Genomic DNA, 21,881 nt, shown 5'->3' with positions numbered 1-21,881 from the left:
AGGCCATATCGTCTCTGTACAGGGCACGGGTCTCCACTCTCCTCCCACAATGAGATGGCCATAGTCCACCACGCTGGCCCAGTGCGGATTGATGGACTCCATGTATGTATGTATACGGAATATTCTGTGTTTTTGTTGTAGTAGAGTTTTTTGTGACAGAGCTCGTCCGGGGAAGTACCATCGCCATATTTATTTCTGCCGCTAAGCAGCATTGATGCAATTATGTGTTCAACACATGAGACAATATTAGTGACAATATCGAGATAAATGTCAATAATATTGACCTTGATTGATTGTGTGCTTGTTACCTAACGCTAAGGTTTTTTTTATAAATTGTTATGTGTGGCATAGTTTATTAATAAAGATATATATAATCTCTTTCTCTTTTCGCTCTACCTCCAATGTGAAACTTGTGTTCAAAGTCAAAGTCAAAAATATCTTTACCTCAAGTAGGCCCATAGATGGCACTTATGATGCGTTAATTACATGAAAAATGTGTATATGGTAGAGAGATGATGACGATAACCATATTCGTAAACTTACCTCAAACTAAAGCTAGGAGGGTTCCAAGCGCTTCCTGGTCTAAGAAGAAGCCATAAGCAAACTGAGCAGGGCGTTCTTTTTTGGTATCATCATCTCACATTGTCATTTAAAATTAATAGAAGAGCAACCGGGTTAAAGCAATTAAAAAAAATCAGACGTTAAACTTATGTCAACACTGGCACATAAGTGAAATGTCTGAAACTATATTCTACCCGCGGCATGAATCAATCGATAGGAAGTAGGTATGTATACTCATTGACTTAACCGTAACACAGTGTTGGGCTGGTTACTACAAGGCAAAAGAGTAAGACGTATTTCCTTTCATAACTAATTAAACAATTACAACATGCTATCGCGAAACAAGTTAAGCTACTAAAAATACTTGGCTAGTGATAACGACTATTTGTTACAGGAAAGTTTTCTCTTAACTGCGAAGTATAGACTTAACTGAGTTAGCAAGGTGGGGGAATCTATTAGGTTGGGGAAAAAGTTCTTCGCATTTTTTAAGAAAATTCAAAACATTTTTGACGTGACAACGTCTTATAATTCGATGGAGCCGGCTGCACGCACGAAGAACATGACGCATGCGGCGTTACCTCGCTCTGAGGCGTTCCATTCAAGGCTTCAAGTGCAAGCGAGCGCGCGGAACGAGCGACAAAGAGGCACAGTCGGCCTCCGCGTTCGACATCTGTCTCTCTCCTACTTGAGTGAGCGATGCGTCCGCGTGGTCAGCTTCTATACAATAATACATATACATGTTTTCGGCAAGGATGAAGTGCAGTGAAAAGTGAATGTGGTGTCAATTGTTTATAGCAACGATAATATCTATCAAACAAATAAAATTAAAATTTTCTTTTGAAAAATGCAACCATTCCATCAGTATTTTCTTACGACGTTGTCACGTTCAACTATCGTCAGTAAGCCGACTTTACAGACAACCAATTTTTTTGTTTTTTAAATAATTTATTTTTGACATGTAGGTATATATTTTAATTGCATTTAATTTTATTTCGTAACTGATGTTAAATTTTATGGGTAAAGCCTGAAATAAATGATTATTATTGTTATTATAATCTATCATTTATTATTTTTCTTTTTTTTTTTTTCTTTTTTTTTTTTAATTATTAACAATGCTTAAGAATAAATTAAAAAACACTATTAAAAATTTATAAAAAAAAAAAACTTCCACCCTCCGCTTGCGGGGCTTTTGAATGCCCAAGCAACCGGTGGTCAGGGCTCCAGAGTGAGAAACCTCCTCACAATACGCGCCGTTTCAAGGACTACTGCCTTCTGTATCCGACCCTTGATCCAACAACCAAGCGAAAGCTTCTTGAGATGTTGGTCGAAGCTTATCGCGAGAAGACCATTGACTGAAACGACTATCGGAACAACAACGGTCGACTCAACATTCCACATGGCGGTAATCTCGTGTATACCTGTCAGTGATAATCGTTCGATCCCAGTAGAGCAATGCACTGCTATTTTCAAGAACTGACGCCGGGTCGTACCTATAGTAAGGCATCTCAAAATCGATAAGGCCAAACCGAAGAGCAAGTTGTTGATGAACTATCCTGGCTACTTGATTATGTCTGTGCAAGTATTCGCCGTTAGCAAGATGAGAACACCCGGAAACTATATGCCTGAGGGACTCCCCAGGACGATGACACGCTCGACATATGTCTAGAGTGCCATCTTTCATAATGTGTTTCCGGTAGTTTCTCGTCTTGATGACTTCGTCCATAATTGCACAGACAAAACCCTCGGTTTCCCCAAATAGGTCACCGAACTGTAACCAGGATACAGATGCGATTTGATCTACATCTGGTCCCGACAGGGCCTTGTAGAATCTGCCATGCAACTCCTTACTCTTCCATACCGCCACACGATCTGAGTTGCTAAGTACTTTTGGCTTGCGCCAGTTCTCTTTGCCAAGGAATAGTGGAGTAAGACCCTTATCTACCGCAACGACATCCTTACATATACATATATATTCATTCTAAGAAAATGATCTCTAAGATTGCACACCTCACGATTATGAAGGTTCTTGGCATTCAAAAGACCACGTCCTCCACACTTGCGTGGGATGTACAACCTCATTACAGAGGAACGTGGGTGATGCATACGGTAAGCCGTCAACAGTTTGCGAACTTTACAGTCCAGGGTGTCCAGTTCAGTTTGAGTTATTATTGTTATTATTATTAGTGGCGAGCCTTGTCCAAGTGGGCTTCAATGTCGTCTCTGCCACCAGTGCAAGACTCGTTCGCTCCACCGGTCATCTTTAGAGCGCGCCACAATTTAGCTTAATTTTCATAATATATTATGGATTTCCGCTAAGTCACGCCTGTCTATCAAATCCTTAGGCTATAGACTGCGTCATCGCTTACCACCAGATGAGATTGCAGTCTAGGTCTAACTTGTAATCTGTGGCGTGCACTGGATTTCCTACCAGGGTATGCATGCAGCAGGAAAATTGCATAAACGACAAAAATCCTCTTCCCACAAGAGTTATGTATAAATTTTAGGGTAAGCAGTGCTTTTGTGCATGTATGAAGTGCACGTCACTGCTTGTAGTGAAATAAAAAATAAAGTACTTTTAAACCCGCTTTCGCACCCTTCAAACTAGACTTGTATAGATGAAGTCGGGGCAACTCAGCCAGTTAACAGCAAAACCTGTACACCACAGCCTAGCACTTAAGGAGAAAGTAGACCAGTAAGATAAACAGTAATTTTCACTATGCAACTATCAATTAGTGATCCTAGGTGTAGCCTTACGTACAAATCTATGCGTCAGTTACTTACCAGTTATTTTGCATAGAGTTCAGCTCACATAAGTGAAGTCGCTGGACTCATTATGTTGATATTTTGATTGCATTGTGTTTTTAACCCCCGACGGAAAAACGATGAGATGTTATTAGTTTGACGTGTCTGTGTGTGTGTGAATAGAAAACATTTTATCCCGGGAACATAAGAGCGGGATTTATAAACACCCAAAATAAAAGCGGACGAAGTCGCGTGCAACAGCTAATTGCCAATAAAGTTTGCATAAATTAAACTATTTGATTAACTAAACCATACTTTTCCATTGTTACAGATGAACGAATCGGGACCCAGATGAGATCCTTGGGGCACTCCCAACATGACATCACAGTTTTATCGGCCGGCGACACAAATAGTAACCAAACACAACAGCCAAACATCCCGACACACATATTAAACCCCATTAATAATAATAAAAACACGCAAAACGATAAAATTAACGAAATGCATACTGTATCCAAAGCCACCGCTAAATCCACTGACGATTTCGACGTAAACGAATACTTCGCGAGACTACAAGGCACTAGATATGTCAGCGCACCATTGAATAGTAACGTAAGCGATCAGAATGCAAATCTACAGGCTGAAGAGAATCTTGAAGAGATAAATCTAAACGATACAATTGAGCCAGATAAAGAACACAATTCGGAGAATATACAGCAAAGTATCACAGCAGATATAGCTCAGAATTTCTCACAGCTACCGAATGTGTTACCACACGTTGCGAGCGCTGTTTTTAGTTCTTTCAGCAACATGCTGAGTTTGAAGAGCAGAGAGGTGACTCCTGATGAAACGAAGGTACACCATGATGTACAGCATCAACCTGTAGCAGCTGTTAATATGCCGTTTGCTGTACCAGAGGCGCCGGCCAGTATAGCGCCTCCACCGCTTCGAGAACCCCCTATGACTGGTGAGTTGAAAGATTAACTTTCCAATCATTTATTTATTTTTACATCTTGTTAGTATGGCAGCGCCCCAATTACAAAAACTAGATGGAACTACGTTGTTTATGGATAACTATAAAACAAATGAATGAAAGATGACATTAAACATGATACAAGACATTATATTAATAAAATGTATCGTTTTATCGCTTGCGCTGTAATGGAGAAAAATAGCAACCGTTTTGCGTTTCATCTATTACGTATTTAATATGGTAGTGTTGCAAAATTTATATTTTTGTTTGACGCACATAATTTAATTTAATATAGTCCTTTACACGACTTATACTTATTTATCAAACAATTTTTAATCTTACTTACTATTTGAGAGATCGGTATAGAAAGTACATGTCCGTTTTCATAGAACAGGTGACATGCGTTTCAAATATCAAAGCTGTCCGCCCGCGGCTTAGCTCGTAAACAATTTTCAATTTTCCCTCGGGAATTACAAGTAAGCGGAATAAATGTTAGCCTATGTTCTTTTCCATGTCAAAGGCTACAATGCATGCCAAATTTCATCCGAATCCGTTCAGCCGTTTTTGCGTGATTGATTAACAAACATCAAAACTTCCACAATTTCACATTTATAATAATAGTAGGATTATGGAGCGGCCAATCTTAAAGAGCCGGTGCGCGGAATGCTTAAAAACACCACGGTATATATGCATTAATGGGATAATATTATGTTCCCACGGTCTGTTGATCTTTAGGCCTGTAACTACGTTGACCTAACGCCTATACTGGTGCGTCGGCTATAATCACCGTACCAGACATCACTATCACTACATAATATAAAACAAAGTCGCTTTCCACCTTCTGTCTGTCCCTATGTATGCTTAGATCTTTAAAACTACGCAACAGATTTTTATGCCTTATTTTTGAAATTGATAGAGTGTTTCAAGAGGACTATTTATACTCTCTCTCTCTCTCTCTCTCTTATATTGTACTCTTCTTGCTATATGTTAACTACTTTTTTCTTTGGATTACAATAAAATAATAAATATGAATAAATATACTACGACAATACACACATCGCCATCTAGCCCCAAAGAAAGCGTAGCTTGTGTTATGGGTACCAATTTAGCTGATGAATATTTTTAAGAATATGATACACACAAATACTTATAATATACAGATAAAAACCCAGAAACAATCATGTTCATCACACAAACATTTTCCAGTTGTGGGAATCGAACCCACGGCCTAGGACTCAGAAAGCAGGGTGGCTGCCCACTGCGCCAGTCGGCCGTCAGTATTAAGTAACATAAAAGTTTATTAATTAATTCATTCAAAGATGAGACGATTTTTTTGTTTGTTTGGGTTGTTTGTACCCAACAGGCTCCGAAATTAATGAACCGATTTTAACCATTTCTTCGCCAAAAGAAAACTAAACTATCACGAAGTGACATAGGCTTTAATTTATTTTTTAAAAAAATGGAGATCCTTGAGAAAATTGCAATAATGTAACCGAAAGTTTTGCTTATAAAATTCATTATGTGGCGTGCGCTGAGAAAACTATTGATGTATTATATGATTAAAGAACAAACAACCTACAGAAAAGGCCGCGAGGGTATATATCTAACTATCATAGTTAAGTCGCAATAGCACCTTTTGTGTTCTAAAATTTTATTAATTTTTATTAGATCGCCGGTAGAAACAAAAGTGGCTTACATTAGTATCGCAGTATTAATTCTTATTTAAAAAAAAAAACAACGTGTGTGTACTTATGTTAGCGATAGAAGTTATAGCTTCTTTGGCGTAACAAGATAAAAATCTTTTCAATAATATTTTATCTTTCGCCTTATTCTAAGTTTTTAGAAAATATTACACTAACAATAAATATATTGAAAGTTTTATTATAACGCATTATCTAGTCAAAAAAAAGTTTATCTACACATCACAAAAAAATATTTCTACATGGTCAAAGAAATGGACATAATAAATTTGGAATACGATCGACAAGTTTCAGTCGATAATAAAATTTGAGATTTTTGTACAATTGAATCAATTAAATCACCGGAATGAGCCCGCATACTTTGTAGTGTACACTGTCAAACCTTATAGCTAACTTTCAGTGTCAGCTTTTTCTGACGGTGTGTATTTTTCCATAACGCGCAAAAAGAAGTATAACTTCAAAAATGGTTTCATAATCGAGTATTTATAGAGCAGTAAAATAATTTTAATTTCATTCCAATCTTACATTTCATTTAAGCTAGTCTTTAATATATTTTAAGTGTACCTTACTTTTAGAGGTACACTTAAAATATATTGAAGACTAGCTGTTCGTCGTACGCTTTCGCCCGCGTTTGTTTTTGTTTAAAAGCATAAGTTGTATATTGTTGTAAAAAAAAATCGGGTGTAGTTTTTAAACTGAACTTTTCCAATTAAGTTTTGTTTAGGTGTCCTTAAAGAGTTTTTCTAACATAAACGTTGCCTAAGTTACTCCTTATTACATCAGCTACCTGCCAATAAAGTCAGTCCCGTCAAAATCGGTCCAGCCATTTAAGAGATAAGCCGGAACAAACAGACAGACAGAACATTGTAAAAAATGCTATTTTGGTGTATATATGTACCCTATATATATTCATATACATGTAGTTAAAAACGGTTATTTCATTATTACCAACATACACTCCAATTTTATTATATGTATAGATATGCTTTAAAAACAAAACCGAACGCGGACGAAGTTGCGGGCGACAGCTAGTTATTCAACATTTGGCAAGCGTCAGTTGTAAACATACGGCTTTCGAAAGATCATGTTACGTGACCGTTTCTTAAAAGTGCAGAATATAGGTTCTTATACCTCAGAACCGTTAAAGCCCAATGGTTTAAGCTTCGGCCTATCCTACGTAGGGACCGGGTTCGAGCTTTCTAAGTTATGTGCGTTTTAAGCAATTAAAATATGACTTGCTTCAATGGTGAGGAAAACATCGTAAGGTGACCTGCATGCCTACATTATGTGCTGAAATCTGTGTGGAATCCACCAATCCGCACTGGGCCAGCGTGGTGGATACGGCCTTAACCTTTTTCGTTGTGGGAGACCTATGCCCTGGCTAAGAATGGGTTATTAAGATGAAGTAACAAAACACTGTCTTCACTCAACTATAGTTATTTGTTATTTAGAGATCCAAATTATTTTGAATCAACAAATTAGCAGTCCGTCATTCATGGATGAGAAAATTTGTATTTATTTCGACTGTTAAAATAGTAAAAAGAAAAGACAAAGCAATAAAAGAAACACAATTAAAAGATATTGGATAGAAGCAGGCGTTACTATGCGGAAATCCATGATATATTATCAAAATTAAGCTTAATTTGCGGAGTATACCGCGAAAAGCAGGAGAATCTGCGTTGCGTAATTTATAATTTCTTCAATCCTTATACTCCACACCAAACAGATCTTCGGCAATATACCCTCTACGCACGTTTCGCTCCGTGCTCCGTTTTCGTTTGGTGTGGAGTATAAGGATTGAAGAAATTATAAATTACACCACACAGATTCTCCTGCTTTTCGCGGAGTATAGCAAATTAAGCTTAATTTTGATAATACAATTGAAAGAAATAAAGAAAAGGTAAAACAGGCCTTATAGCTTAAAAGCGATCTTTACCAGGCAAACTACCAATGTAAATGAAGTTAAGAAGAACCCATTCTTCCTATATAGGGTGTACAAAAAATAATAATGTTTCGGGATTTTAAAAATTCCACCCCCAAACGTTTTGAATAGGGAATACGTCATAATGTCCTTATATCTGGAACTACCAGTCGAATATAATAATTTAAGTTATACATGTTTTAAGTTAAAATCTATAAGGTATACAAATTATGTATATCTATATTTTTTTGTTTCTTGGCCACACCCTCACTTGTTTTTCTCGCACTTTCGAAGGTTGGCTAGTAGAAAAAGCCGTAGCGTTAAGTCCGCCTTTTGTAAACCGATTTTGGTTTTTTTTTATGAGCTAAATTCTAGGTGACGATGATATCTTTCGATAGCATAACACCTTCATCCCTGGCAGCATAGGGGCGCGCAGGAGCCAGTCGATACCTATGTTCCACAACACCGCCCGCAGAACAGACCCGTGCGGGACCCCGTTGGGCACCTTCCGCCTGTCTCGTTGCTCCCCGTCCAAGATACCCACCTATCCTGGAGGTACGACTCCAACAGCCTCCTGAGATATGGAGGCACTTCATGGTACCAGAATGCCTTAAGAAGAGTCTCAAAGGGGAGGCCGTTGAAGGCATTCGTGAGGTCCAAGGAGAAGACGAGAATGATGTCCCCCCCCGGCAACTGCCTCATCTGTCAGGGCCTTCAACGACTCCAGGGCGTCAATGGTCAAGCGATCCGCCCTGAAGCCGTACTGCTTCACCGAGAGTCCTGGACCGACAGTTTCCGGATGCCCAACGGGTCGGTCAGCAAGGATCTTCTCAAAGACATTTCCGATCTCGTTGAGCAAGACTATCGGTCTGTATGCCGACGGAGCGTCGAGCGATCGCCATTCTTTGCGGATGAGGCACAGCAGTCCCTCCTTCCAAGACTTGGGGCACTGTCCAGCTAGTAGCCAGTAACCGGTAAAACAGCTTCCGGAGTCTTTCCTCGAGGAACGGGTCGTCTCATATATATTACCCGTCCTGGGATATCATCTGGTCCAGGTGCCGTCTTCTTGGACCGGAGGCGGCAAAGGCTACGTCCATCTCCTCCTCGATAACCATCGGGACAGAACCGCTATCGACCAGCTGAGAGGAACCCCTTTCGGCCTCAGCACCGGGAAGGACATCGTTGGGGGGACGTGTCACGCCGCGAGAACTCCGGCTGGAGGGTCTGGGTTGCCGGACAATGAGGTCACACGGAACCGTTCGGCCTGTTCTCCCACACTCGTGTCTATCTCAGTTTTGGGAGAGGCCTATCGCCTAACAATTGAGGCCTCTCTATCCAACTTCCGGTCCATTTGGGTGAGACACCAACGAGGGAAACGGTTTGGACCCTGGGGAGGTGCCATCGCGACAACCGGGGATTTCCTCATTCGGACATAATTATGATCTGACAGGGACACCACCCCGTCGTCCTCCACCTTCCAGTTGGTAACTTCGTCGGCAACCGAAGAGGAGGCAAAAGACAGGTTCACGATGGTACCAACCTGCGCGCGGACCCCGTTGTGTACTGTCCCCCTATTAAGTAGGGGCCTGCTGACGCCGGGGATGCCGCAGGTGACGCTGAGGCCACCCTATAGGCCCCGAGGTGCCTGTGAGGCCCCAGCTGAGAGGGAGGGAGCCGTACCACTTCTGTCTGAGAACGTAGTGGGCGGATGACCTTCTCAGGTAGGAGACGCTGCTCAATCCCTGCAAAACATTCTACCAACAGCGGTCACTATGGAGGCTTTTAATTCCTCCAAAACGTCCGCATGCAGGGCCGAGGCAGGTGGCCCACCCGTTTCCACTTCCTTTTTCGCAGCTCTCTTTGCTGTCATCTTCGTGGCCTCCCTTTCTTCTTGGCAATCGCGGTCTTTATTTCAGTGAAGACGCGCCTTCTGCTCCGCCTTGATAAGCTCTAGCTCAGAGCGGAGACGGATTTTATCCGCTTGCAGACGCTACATTATGTCCTGGAGTTCGAAGGCCGCCTCCTTGAACTTCTTCACGTACGTCCCTTTCAGATGGCTGGACTTGGTTGCCAACTGAATTATGGGCGCCGTGCCCTTTCCCGCCCAAGCCCGCAACTCTTGTGTGCCGTGCTTGGTTGGATCTTCTCGGCAAGATTCCTCGCTCGCCATCCCCTCCTCTGGGTCCAAGACCGTAGTTCGGTTCGCCCCACCACGGGGTCCCGGAGAAACCAACTCAAGGCGGTCTGCTTCGTCTCTTCCTACGCCGCCCTGAGTTCTGCCATCGTGCTTCCTAAGCCATAGTACCCCCTAGATATGAGATTGTATGAAATTATCAAGTACACTCGTGTATCTGGTTGTACGCCAGTTGTATTTATTTGGGACAGTAAACAATTACATATTACAACAGAAGCTCTTAAATCGAAACAAAAAACAAAAGGGGGTTGGACATATTATGTCCCACAAATTAATAATCCACAACACTATCCACATTAAATTGTAACGAGCAGTAGGGCGATACGATGTAGATACAAGTATTTCTTACTGTGACAGATTTTTTTTTTTTTTAGGCCAGCGTTTGACGACAATCATGCCCGTTAGAAAGCAATGATGAGGTCTAGGTTGGAGCACGCTTGCCTAGAAAAAGCCTATTCACTCTAGCCTTGAAGGTACTTAAATTATACGTGGCAGGAAACACAGTTACCGAGAGGGCGTTCCACATCTTAGCGGGACGTATCAGAAACGTGGATAAAAAACGTTTCGTGCGTGTTGATGGGATATCAACCACATAAGGATGCCACCGCTCTCGGTGTCTCGCCTTACTGTGGTAGAACGGGGAAGGAGGAACAAGATTGATAATATTAACTTAAGGTACCTAAAGTACCTAATCAAAACTTAAAATAAGCTGACATAGCAAGTTAATGCAAAAATTTTCAGTGCTACTAAAAATGTCTAAAGAATTTACGACAAATAAATAAAAAAAAAAAAAATTTGAGCTAAACACAAAACAAACAAACATATACGCACTCTCAGTTATAATGTGGAATTTACGACAAATAAATAAAAAAAAAAAAAATTTAAGCTAAACACAAAACAAACAAACATATACGCACTCTCAGTTATAATGTGGAATTTACGACAAATAAATAAAAAAAAAAAAAATTTAAGCTAAACACAAAACAAACAAACATATACGCACTCTCAGTTATAATGTGGAATTTACGACAAATAAATAAAAAAAAAAAATTTAAGCTAAACACAAAATAAACAAACATATACGCACTCTCAGTTATAATGTGGAATTTACGACAAATAAATAAAAAAAAAAAAATTTAAGCTAAACACAAAACAAACAAACATATACGCACTCTCAGTTATAATGTGGAATTTACGACAAATAAATAAAAAAAAAAAAAATTTAAGCTAAACACAAAACAAACAAACATATACGCACTCTCAGTTATAATGTGGAATTTACGACAAATAAATAAAAAAAAAAAAAAAATTTAAGCTAAACACAAAACAAACAAACATATACGCACTCTCAGTTATAATGTGGAATTTACGACAAATAAATAAAAAAAAAAAAAATTTAAGCTAAACACAAAACAAACAAACATATACGCACTCTCAGTTATAATGTGGAATTTACGACAAATAAATAAAAAAAAAAAAAAAATTTAAGCTAAACACAAAACAAACAAACATATACGCACTCTCAGTTATAATGTGGAATTTACGACAAATAAATAAAAAAAAAAAAATTTAAGCTAAACACAAAACAAACAAACATATACGCACTCTCAGTTATAATGTGGAATTTACGACAAATAAATAAAAAAAAAAAAATTTAAGCTAAACACAAAACAAACAAACATATACGCACTCTCAGTTATAATGTGGAATTTACGACAAATAAATAAAAAAAAAAAAATTAAGCTAAACACAAAACAAACAAACATATACGCACTCTCAGTTATAATGTGGAATTTACGACAAATAAATAAAAAAAAAAAAATTTAAGCTAAACACAAAACAAACAAACATATACGCACTCTCAGTTATAATGTGGAATTTACGACAAATAAATAAAAAAAATAAAATTTAAGCTAAACACAAAACAAACAAACATACGCACTCTCAGTTATAATGTGGAATTTACGACAAATAAATAAAAAAAAACAAAAAATTAAGCTAAACACAAAACAAACAAACATATACGCACTCTCAGTTATAATGTGGAATTTACGACAAATAAATAAAAAAAAAAAAATTTAAGCTAAACACAAAACAAACAAACATATACTCTCAGTTATAATGTGGAATTTACGACAAATAAATAAAAAAAAAAAAATTTAAGCTAAACACAAAACAAACAAACATAATCTCTCATTAATAATGTGAGTATGGACATATTAACAATGCGGATAGCTTGGCAATATAATTATATGATTACGTGATTTTTTTTCCTGGCTTGGGGTCATACGGGGTCATTGCCACGGTGCCTTTTAAGCCGTCCCGTTAATACCTTCTTTATATCTATATACTAGCAGTCCGTCGCGAATTCGTCCGCGTACAAGTCGACCTTAAAAGATGAGGTCAATAATGACAAGGTTGCTTGGAAGCATCCAGCTCCGCTTTCATCTCTCACAAGATAGATAAATGAATGTTAAAATGTAAAATTAAAATTGTTGATGTTGGAACTGCTGAGTTTCTTGCCTTCCGAACCGGTGGTAGAGTCACTACACACATACAGACTTGCCGTATCAAAAGTGCTTATATTAGGCCTACTTGAAATAAATCAATTTAGTTTTTTTTTTTTTGATAGATATATGCTGGCGCGGACTTTTTTAAGATCTTTTAAAAGGCAACAACTTAGTCTTACATGATTTTATCGAAACTTTAACCGTTTACGAAGCGCACGCAGCGGAAGCTCTCAAAAGGAAAGAAAACCCGGATTTGGAATATCCTATATTGTTGATATGATCGTGTTGATCTTAGCGTGAAGATATATAGCTTATAGCCTTCATCGATAAATGCGCTACCGAACACTGAAAGAATTCTTCAAATCGGAGCAGTAGTTCCTGAGATCATCGCGTTCGAGTAAAAAAACAAACAAACAAACTAAAAGATAAAAATAGAACTATATCAAGGGTATCTCTAAAAATAACGGTTTTGTTTAGGTGTAGTCCTTAACTATTTTTAACTCGCGATAATTTTTTAATTAAATGTCTAATTGGAATGAATAAAAAAGTTAAAAAAATAAATAATTCAAAATTAATTTATTTCGAGTAGGCGAATTAAAGTATTATATATTTCAAGTATTTCACTGGTAAATACACTTGATGATAAAACTATTTATTGAAATGAGAATTCATACTGCGATGCTAATATAACCCTATTGCGATTACTTGAAAAATAACTTAAAGCCAATGTTAATTTTATAATTTTTAATAGTGTTTTTAGAGGAAATTGGAGGAAATATCAATTTTTTATAAATATGAAAGCATATAAAAAATTTCGGAACCGACATGATTTGAAACTGCGACTCTCTGTCTACAGTCTCTCTGGCTACAATCGCTATAAGACTGATATTAATTCATATACTAATTTCTGCATCGGCAGTTTGATAACCGTAGCTTAGTGGTCAAAAAGCTCAGGCCGCGATTGCCAGAGACTCGCAGGTAAATTTATAAATATTATAATTCCTAAAATTATAAAAAAGCAATGTGTCATCGTACATCGACAGTATTAAACGTGTCATTGTAATATGGACCTTTGAAAAAGTAGCTCGAAACTGTAATGTTTCCTACTAGATCGTGCTACAGTAGATATAGTAGCTATAAGACTAATATAAAACCTCCTTTTTTATACAGAGAAAATGCCTGTCGCATACCACTCCGTTGGGGGAAATGGAGTCCCACATAACAATGTGGGACTTACCTTATTGCTTTTAGAATTTGGATTTAAATTCAATAAATAATAAAACAATTTATTCACGACAATTAAGACATAGCTTAATAAGTATAGTACTTATTAAGCTATGTCTTTGTTACGTCAAACCAAACTGTGTAAAGACTCTTACTATAGTTATCAGTGCGCTCCCCTGGACGCTGATGAATCTTACGAATTTTCACGCAAATTTTATTACTTATCTGTACATGTCGTATTATAATTGCAACTTTCTTTTGGTTTTCAGGTACCACATCAAACTATCGGATAACAACGAAAAAGAAAGTATACGCCCAAGTACCGGGCTTGAGTTCTGGAGACAATCATCACATGCAGACATTAAATCCAGGACCCAGCAGCCTTAGGCCACCCTCTTATTTCACACCTGATGCAATTCCTGGCATACCATATGATGAGAGTAATGTTAAAAATGTCCCCATAGGTTATGATATGAAACCGTATTTATCAGAACAAATTTCGAACGTAAAGGATGACGTTGATAAAGATTGTTTTTATAAACCACCTCAGACAACCGCTAAAGTAAATGAAAATAAAATTATTATGACGGACACGACAACGCCCAATGCCGAAGCTTTACCGACAGACAAAACAATACTTGATGCGCAGAAAGGTGATGAAGCTTACACAGGAACTACTCGTGTACCAACTCAAGTAACTCCTGAAGAAGCTAAACAAAGCTTTGACTTATTTAATCCAACACCAGTTGTACCGAAAGAAAAAAAGGTAGAAAGTCGTACTAATTTACCTTGTTCAACCATACCTGACTTTGCAACTGAGAATCAACCTGCTCAAAGACAAAATGATGCAAATAGTGTCCAGTTAGAAAAACCACATTTTCCATCGCAACCTTCTAGTAGCAGTAGCTGGTTTAGTCCGGTAAATGATAGTAGATTTATGGGAATACCACCTCAAGGATCAAGTGCAGTGATTCCTCCGCCACCTATGTTTTCTAATATACCACGGAGAGATAGTCAAACGACTATAGAAAAGTCAGTCTTACCACCTTCAGTAGCGAGGCGTATATCTGGCAACCAACCAATAATAAAACCTCAGGCTGTACCAATGGTGGTAAAAGAAAACTTCTTCATACCCACAATTCCATTTGAATCAGAAACTCATTCACAACAAAATATGGCACCGTCAGAATATTCGTATTTACCCGACTCACAAAATACTGCACAATATTTAACGACAGATAAATCAGAATGCATTAGACAACCACAAATAAATCGTCAGACTCAACCGATACCTCCAGAAAATAATCCACAGTCATCATTTCAAATAGCGATAAACAATTCAAATAAATCAGTAGATTTATCTCTACCTAACACTTCAGTCCCTATGATATCTTCAAATAATTGTACGTTACCAGGAGTACGTCCATTTACTCAATCTTCATTCACTACAGAGGCAATACCTCTTCAGATATTTCAACTATCAAGTGAACAAAAACATGTTAGTGATGATACTGTCGTAAAATCAGAGGGCGATTCAACGCCAAGCCTTTTTCAAAAAAGCTCAAATGAACGTTTACCTAACACAACAGATATTACTCAACAATTAAGACATGACTTTGGTGCACCCTCTATGTTTACTAATCCTGCAACCCAAACTTCTATACCAAAAACACCAAGAGAGATGCAAATAAATGAAGAAACTGTTAGTCAAGATAAGTTTTCACAGTTCATGATAAACTCGCCACCCCAACTTCCGAAAGAAATATCCGAACCACCGAAAATGACAGGAAACCTAAATTATAGATTGAAAAAGAAAAAACCACAGTATTATTCCGGTCCAATTGCAGGTGTTGGTAACATTAGTAATAATGTTAAACCGATACTAAATACAATGGGACCTAGTTCATTCCAAGGTGCTATTTTTACTCCTGAATCAAACGAAGATCCTACTAGCCAAAAGTTAGCATCAGATTATAATGTGGCTAGTGCCCATGAAATTGCGAGTTCAGCAGATTTACTTAAACCTCCAACAGGATCAAGTTCATTTCAAGGTGCTTATTTTACACCAGATCAAAATGTGCAACCTTGTAATCAGAAAATATCATCAGATTACAGTTTACTTAGAGCATATGATGGTGCAACTTCATTTGATTCAAATCAAACTACAGCATCATCTTACCCATTTAATATAAATGAACCAGAAGAACGCAAACCACTAGTATATAACGCTTTCAATACAGCTTTTGATTTGAGTAGACCAACTACTGAATCTTTTGATGATACTCAACGAGAGTCAAAAGGTTTCGGAATAATTGGATCGTTAAAATCTAAACTCAGTTCAATAGATATTAATAAGATTCAAAACACCGTTACAACCTTCTTCGATCCAGCATACAATAACACTAAATCTGAAGAAAAAAAACAAGAACATTTGACACATTATGATAACGATTTGTCTGTTGGAAATTATCGAAATTTCCCGCAGACAGAAAACGCTAATTTAGAAGTATATATTCCCAACGAACAAATAACCCCTAATGTCTACAACCAGCATCCGAACTCCTCGCAACCATCTATGCATCCGCAGTATTATCCAAGTCAAGAATATTTAAATCAAGCACAAAATCACCCCAATTTTAACTATACGGGATGGGACGGCACGCAGTCTGGCACAACTAATCTTTTTCCTAATTTGCATAATGTAATGCAAGACAGTTCCTCCAGAAATATGCCGATGTCATTGATAGAAGTTCAAGAAATGTATCCAAATACTGCAACGTTTTCCCAAGACTATACGATTCAAACAGCTTCAGAAAAGCCTTTAAAAGAAATTGAAAATGAAAAAATTGCTTATCTCTCAAAATTAACAGACTCCGCATCTCATTCCTCAGTTCATAAAGGAACAACTTTATCAGAAAATAGAAAAGAAATCAACATCGAAAAAATTAATGCGATACCAGATGATAAAGGTGAAACTAAAATATCTCAAAATACTGCAGATACATTTAAAACTTTCTTTGATTATTCCAAAGAGGATTCTCAATTATTATTAGGAAAGAATATTTGTAGAGATGATATTACGGATATTAAAAATGCAAATCCTGAATACGGGCATTCTACTACCGATTCCTTTACAAGTGCTTTGGATATTAAACAGTCTTTTACCGAACCAATAGTGCAAGTCAAAGGTTATGAACGCATTTCTAAACTTCATGCGTCTCGAGCATTTTCAAACACTTCCGCGAAAGATTTTTTCGATAGGCAACAATCCCAAGATAATTTGACTACAAGCAAACTTCAAAAATCTAATGAAGACAATACAGAACAAAAACCTCATACTGGATACGATTTATTGCAAAAAACGAGTGATATTTCAACTAAATCCTTCTTTGAATATCAGTTGACTAATCCTGATAGAGATTTATCGAATAATAAGGTTTTGCAAAGTATTTTTAGTAAAGAAAATACAATTGATTTTGATACATCAAAAGAAATTTTGACTACTGTTGTATTACCAGTATTAAAAAACATATCGGAGGATTTAGTGCCACCACAGTATTTGGATAGTGGCATAAATGACAGTGAGGTTATTTCCTCAACCAGCTTTGATAACAAAATAATAGGAAATAATGATGAAGCTACAAAACTCTCTAAAAATTCTTATACACTTTTCGATTTTGGCCACTCAGATAAACCTTCCGTCATTCATGGATGTGCACCATACAAAGACGTGAAAGATATCGAAGAAAAGCTGGAAAACGTGTCTCTAACTGGAAATACTGAAAGTGAATTAAATAAGAAGTCTTCGGTTTCAGGGTTTTTTGTAAAAGGTGAACCGATTGATTTAAACCAAGATTTTCCTGTCCATCCAGATTCTGATTTAAATATTTGCGAAACTTGTAGGGAGGTCAATAAGCCAGAAGAGACAGCTGGAGATAATTTAACGACGCATCTAATAGAAAATATTACAGCTCCCATACAATTAGCTAACCCTGTTGAATATCCTGTGGTCGAAACTACGAAGGTTACTGATGAGACCAATATTTCTTATGCTACAGAAAGTATTATAGAAACAATGAAGTTACCAGCACCCGTTGAGTTAATAGAAAATATTATTAGTACAGGTATAAATTACGGATGGTCGACTAATATACCTCACTCCTCTAATGTTCTTCAGGATCATAACTATGGTTTTCAACCAGATCCTCTTTCCCTGGGATGTTTTGAAGATAAAAGTTTGCTGTTTGAAAATATCCCGACAAATGCCAGTGATGAAATAAAAGCTGAATATAGAATTTCTCAAGACGATACTCCAGTGTTACCACTGATTAATATGCCCGCTGCACCTCCTGAAGAGGATAGCAAGTCAGATGAAAGTTGTTTAGACGTGCATTCAATTGAGCAAGATGCCAAAAAGGATTTTCCTATTTACGAAGAATTCGTTATAGATCCATCCGAGACGGATGATAATAAAATAGAGTATAAGGAACGGGAAAGAAGTTCCGATGATCCAATACCGGATGCAGATACGTTCACCAATCGGGTGGAGAGATATAAGAAAATGGAAACTAATCCCGAACCTAATGCACATATATTTGAACTGAGGAAAGATTCTATACCATTTGATTTACCAACGTCGACTAGCCCAGCTTTAACGATAGCTTCTTATTTTGACACAGGCAACTATGCAGTTGAGAATCATTATAGGAATTCATTGACTTCTCCACTTCCGTCCACTTTAAGGTCATTTACTGTCAACACTTCACCACCTATGCGTATTCCACCAGGCTTTGAAGAGGAGTATAAACGACGATTAAGTATTGCAGCTGCAAATATTCTTCCTGGATTTAACAGTCAAAATATCACGTATGTTCCAGACACTTCCACTCAAAGTGCATCTATTATTACTTTGACATTAAATCCAAATATCGCTTACGTACCTGACGTATCAGCTCAAATTCGTGGCCTACCAACATTAGTGTATTCAGGGAGTCCTATTGAAGATTTGAATATTTCTGACGCAGAAGTTAAAACGATGGCTGAAAAGATCTCATCTGCTACCAATGAGAGGCTGCCAGCATTCTCGAATTTTGTCGAACCTAAAGAGGAAATAGTTGAAGAACAAAAACATAAAGAATCGATTGAAGAGAAACCTCAAAACCTTGAACAGCCGAAATTAGAAACACAAACTGATCCGATTAACTTCTTCACTTCAAATGAAGAAAGCACTGATGATTCAGATGCGTACAATAACTATAGTAGACTATCTAGTTATTTCAGTAGTCCACCTAAACCTGATCACTCGAAGTCTTTTTTTGAGTTAAGTCAGTCTCAAGACCATTACAGGCACAAAACAAAAAACGACACTTTCGACTCAATACAGACCAACGTCAAAAGTTTCTTTGAAACTGCAGCTTTAAATAATCCATCGAACACATCGATTCTTAACTCAAATAATGAAACTTCGAACATTCCACATAATTATATGCAAAACATGAGTTTAGTTAACGATTTAACGTCATGCAAAAACTTCACCCCTTCAGATGATGTAGTTAGAACAGTAAATTACTTTACTATAGCACACAACGCTGAATATGCGAAAGAAAATTGTATAGGCGAACCAAAAGTCATAGTAGCTAATAAAGAACACGTAAAAATAACAGAGAGTAAAGAAACTAAAAACAACCAATTAGGTGACGTTCCCGATAACAACTTAAACTTCGAAGATATTGTTAGTAATTGTAAATATTGCTGTGAAACGACCAAAAATTTTACAAAAGTAGATTTTGATAGTGTAAAAGTAAGAAAAGTTATGGATAGAAATACGGATACGAAAAGAGAGGGAGACTGCAGTATGGATGAAAAAAAGGATAACGTCGGTAGAAAGGGCATGAGCGTTAACTTCGCGGACCAAACATTCCAAGAAGACAGTAGTGATAGGATCGTGTCGATTGATGAGGTACTTACCATTTTTACAATTCATTTATTTCAAGTAGGCCTAATATAAGCACTTTTGAAAAGTCAAGTCTGTCTGTAGTGACTCTACCACCGGTTCGGAAGGCAGATTCTACCGAGAAGAAGCCGGCAAGAAACTCAGCAGTTGCTCTTTTCCAATATCAACAATTTACATTTTACATTTTAAATTTTTTTTATTGAGGGTAAAACTTTTAGAGAAATAACTATAATCCTAATCGAAGGTAACTATTTTAATCAATTAGATGGATTTTCTTTTGTCATCATTTTTATTCAAAACTATTCTGTCGGAGCGAAACTTGCGTCGAGACATGGCGGAAGGTCCGCATATGTGGAGTATAAAGATCGAAGAAATTATCATTACACCGTACAGATTCTCCTGCTTTTCGCGGAGTATAGCAAACTAAGTTTAATTTTCACGGAATTACGCAGTGTGTCGCCTGCATTTAATATGTGTATGTATTATGTTTATTTGATTCAATAGTGTTTAATGATGCGACAGTGAAATCGAGCTCCTACCCAATGCGCTATCACCTTTTCTCTTCTCTGTTGTTAATTTGCAAAAGTATTTTACTGCTTTATAAACGGCCGTTTGGCGCAGCGGGCAGCGACCCTGCTCTCTGAGTCCAAGGCCGTGGGTTGATTCCCACAACTGGAAAATGTTTGTGTGATGAGCATGAATGTTTTTCAGTGTCTGCGTGTTTATATGCATATTCTAAGTATTTATGTATATTATTGATAAAAAATTTCATCAGCTATCTTAGTACCCATAACACAAGCTAGGCTTACTTTGGGGTTAGATGGCAATATGTGTAGTAAAAATAATACTAAATAAAATAAATACCTTTGATGATAAGAAGCTAAGTCGAAGTACCCACTGGGCCATCGCAACTAAACCGCGGTCTGAAGCCTCTGTAATATATTTTTCCAGAACCGCACGTCGTCGGATTATGATCCGGTGAAATACCACTGGTTCTATCACGTGGAATTCGAGGATAAGTCGATATGGAGGGGATTTTCCGCGGGGGATTCCAAAGCGTTGGAGGATGCTTACAATAGCCGTAAGTTAGTTGTGACGTCATTATTTATTTATTCGCACCAACAGCTTACATGGGCTGTTTATCAACGTTGTTAAAATGAGTGATAGTCTATACAGTACACGGTCAGCTGATGCGAACTATGGGCGCCGCCATATTGGAATCGGCTGCTCGGACGAGCGCCTGTCACTTTATCCCTACTCCGCGGCCGACCGTCACGCGACATGCAACACACAGTCGAAAAAGTCTGTTTTAAAAACGCAATATGCACTTGCATGGCAAGTGAATAAAAGAAATGAATATCTTTTCAGCCGATCTAAACGAAGAAACAATAGTGGCGACTGACGGTGGAAGATTTGACGTCAATGTCATGGGACGTATCAGAACTGCTGTCTACTGGGCTGATAAACCCAGCAACGTCATGAGGTAACTATAATATATATTAACTATTCAAGGCATATATATAAATATGCACCACCTAACTCTCGTCTTGAGCAGTTTTTACGCCATCGGTTGCCTGGAAGAGATCGCTATGTATACATCGTGTGAACTAGTTATTCTAAAATCTTTGCATAAGTTAAATCTTCTGTTAAAATAAAGAAATTCATTATTTAAGATATAGAACACAAAGTTACTCTTACTTAATTTAAATATTACCGAATAACTGTGATTATAACATTACTTAAACTATATTATATTCATCCTTGTATACTTTATCCTGGGGAAAGGGCCTGGTGGCTTGAGATACAGGTTCTACCTAGTTCAAGCATCAGTCCCCACATTATAAATGTGTAACAAAATAGCCCGTAAGCAACATTATATTGTACTCGTACTTATAAGTAATGTGGAGAAATAAATAAATCATTCATTCATTCATTCATTCATTCATTCATTCATTCATTTATATTTTTCCTGTATTTTTATATGGTGTATAATAAACGTGTATTCATTTAATAAAATATATATATGTATATATCTTATCTTATATATATATTTCTTGTGTGCGTGTGTATGTCACTGAACTCCTCCTAGACGGCTGGACCGAT

At 37.4% G+C, this 21,881-nt stretch overlaps 1 protein-coding gene across 1 annotated transcript in view; it reads left to right on the top strand.

The window, feature by feature from the left end:
- LOC120635734 overlaps nt 1-21,881 on the top strand; it is a 127,936-nt gene that overhangs the window by 91,637 nt on the left and 14,418 nt on the right. The window contains exons 2-5 of the mRNA XM_039906862.1: nt 3,635-4,270; nt 14,095-19,784; nt 20,730-20,859; nt 21,147-21,261. Of these exons, the coding sequence (XP_039762796.1) occupies nt 3,635-4,270; nt 14,095-19,784; nt 20,730-20,859; nt 21,147-21,261 (6,571 nt within the window). The remainder of the gene's footprint in view (nt 1-3,634; nt 4,271-14,094; nt 19,785-20,729; nt 20,860-21,146; nt 21,262-21,881) is intronic.

This window comes from Pararge aegeria, chromosome 27 (genome assembly GCF_905163445.1).
Source record: "Pararge aegeria chromosome 27, ilParAegt1.1, whole genome shotgun sequence".
NCBI classification, from domain to species: Eukaryota; Metazoa; Arthropoda; class Insecta; order Lepidoptera; family Nymphalidae; genus Pararge; species Pararge aegeria.
The sequence above is the reverse complement of the archived record's forward strand: the minus strand, read 5'-3'. Positions and strand labels throughout refer to the sequence as shown.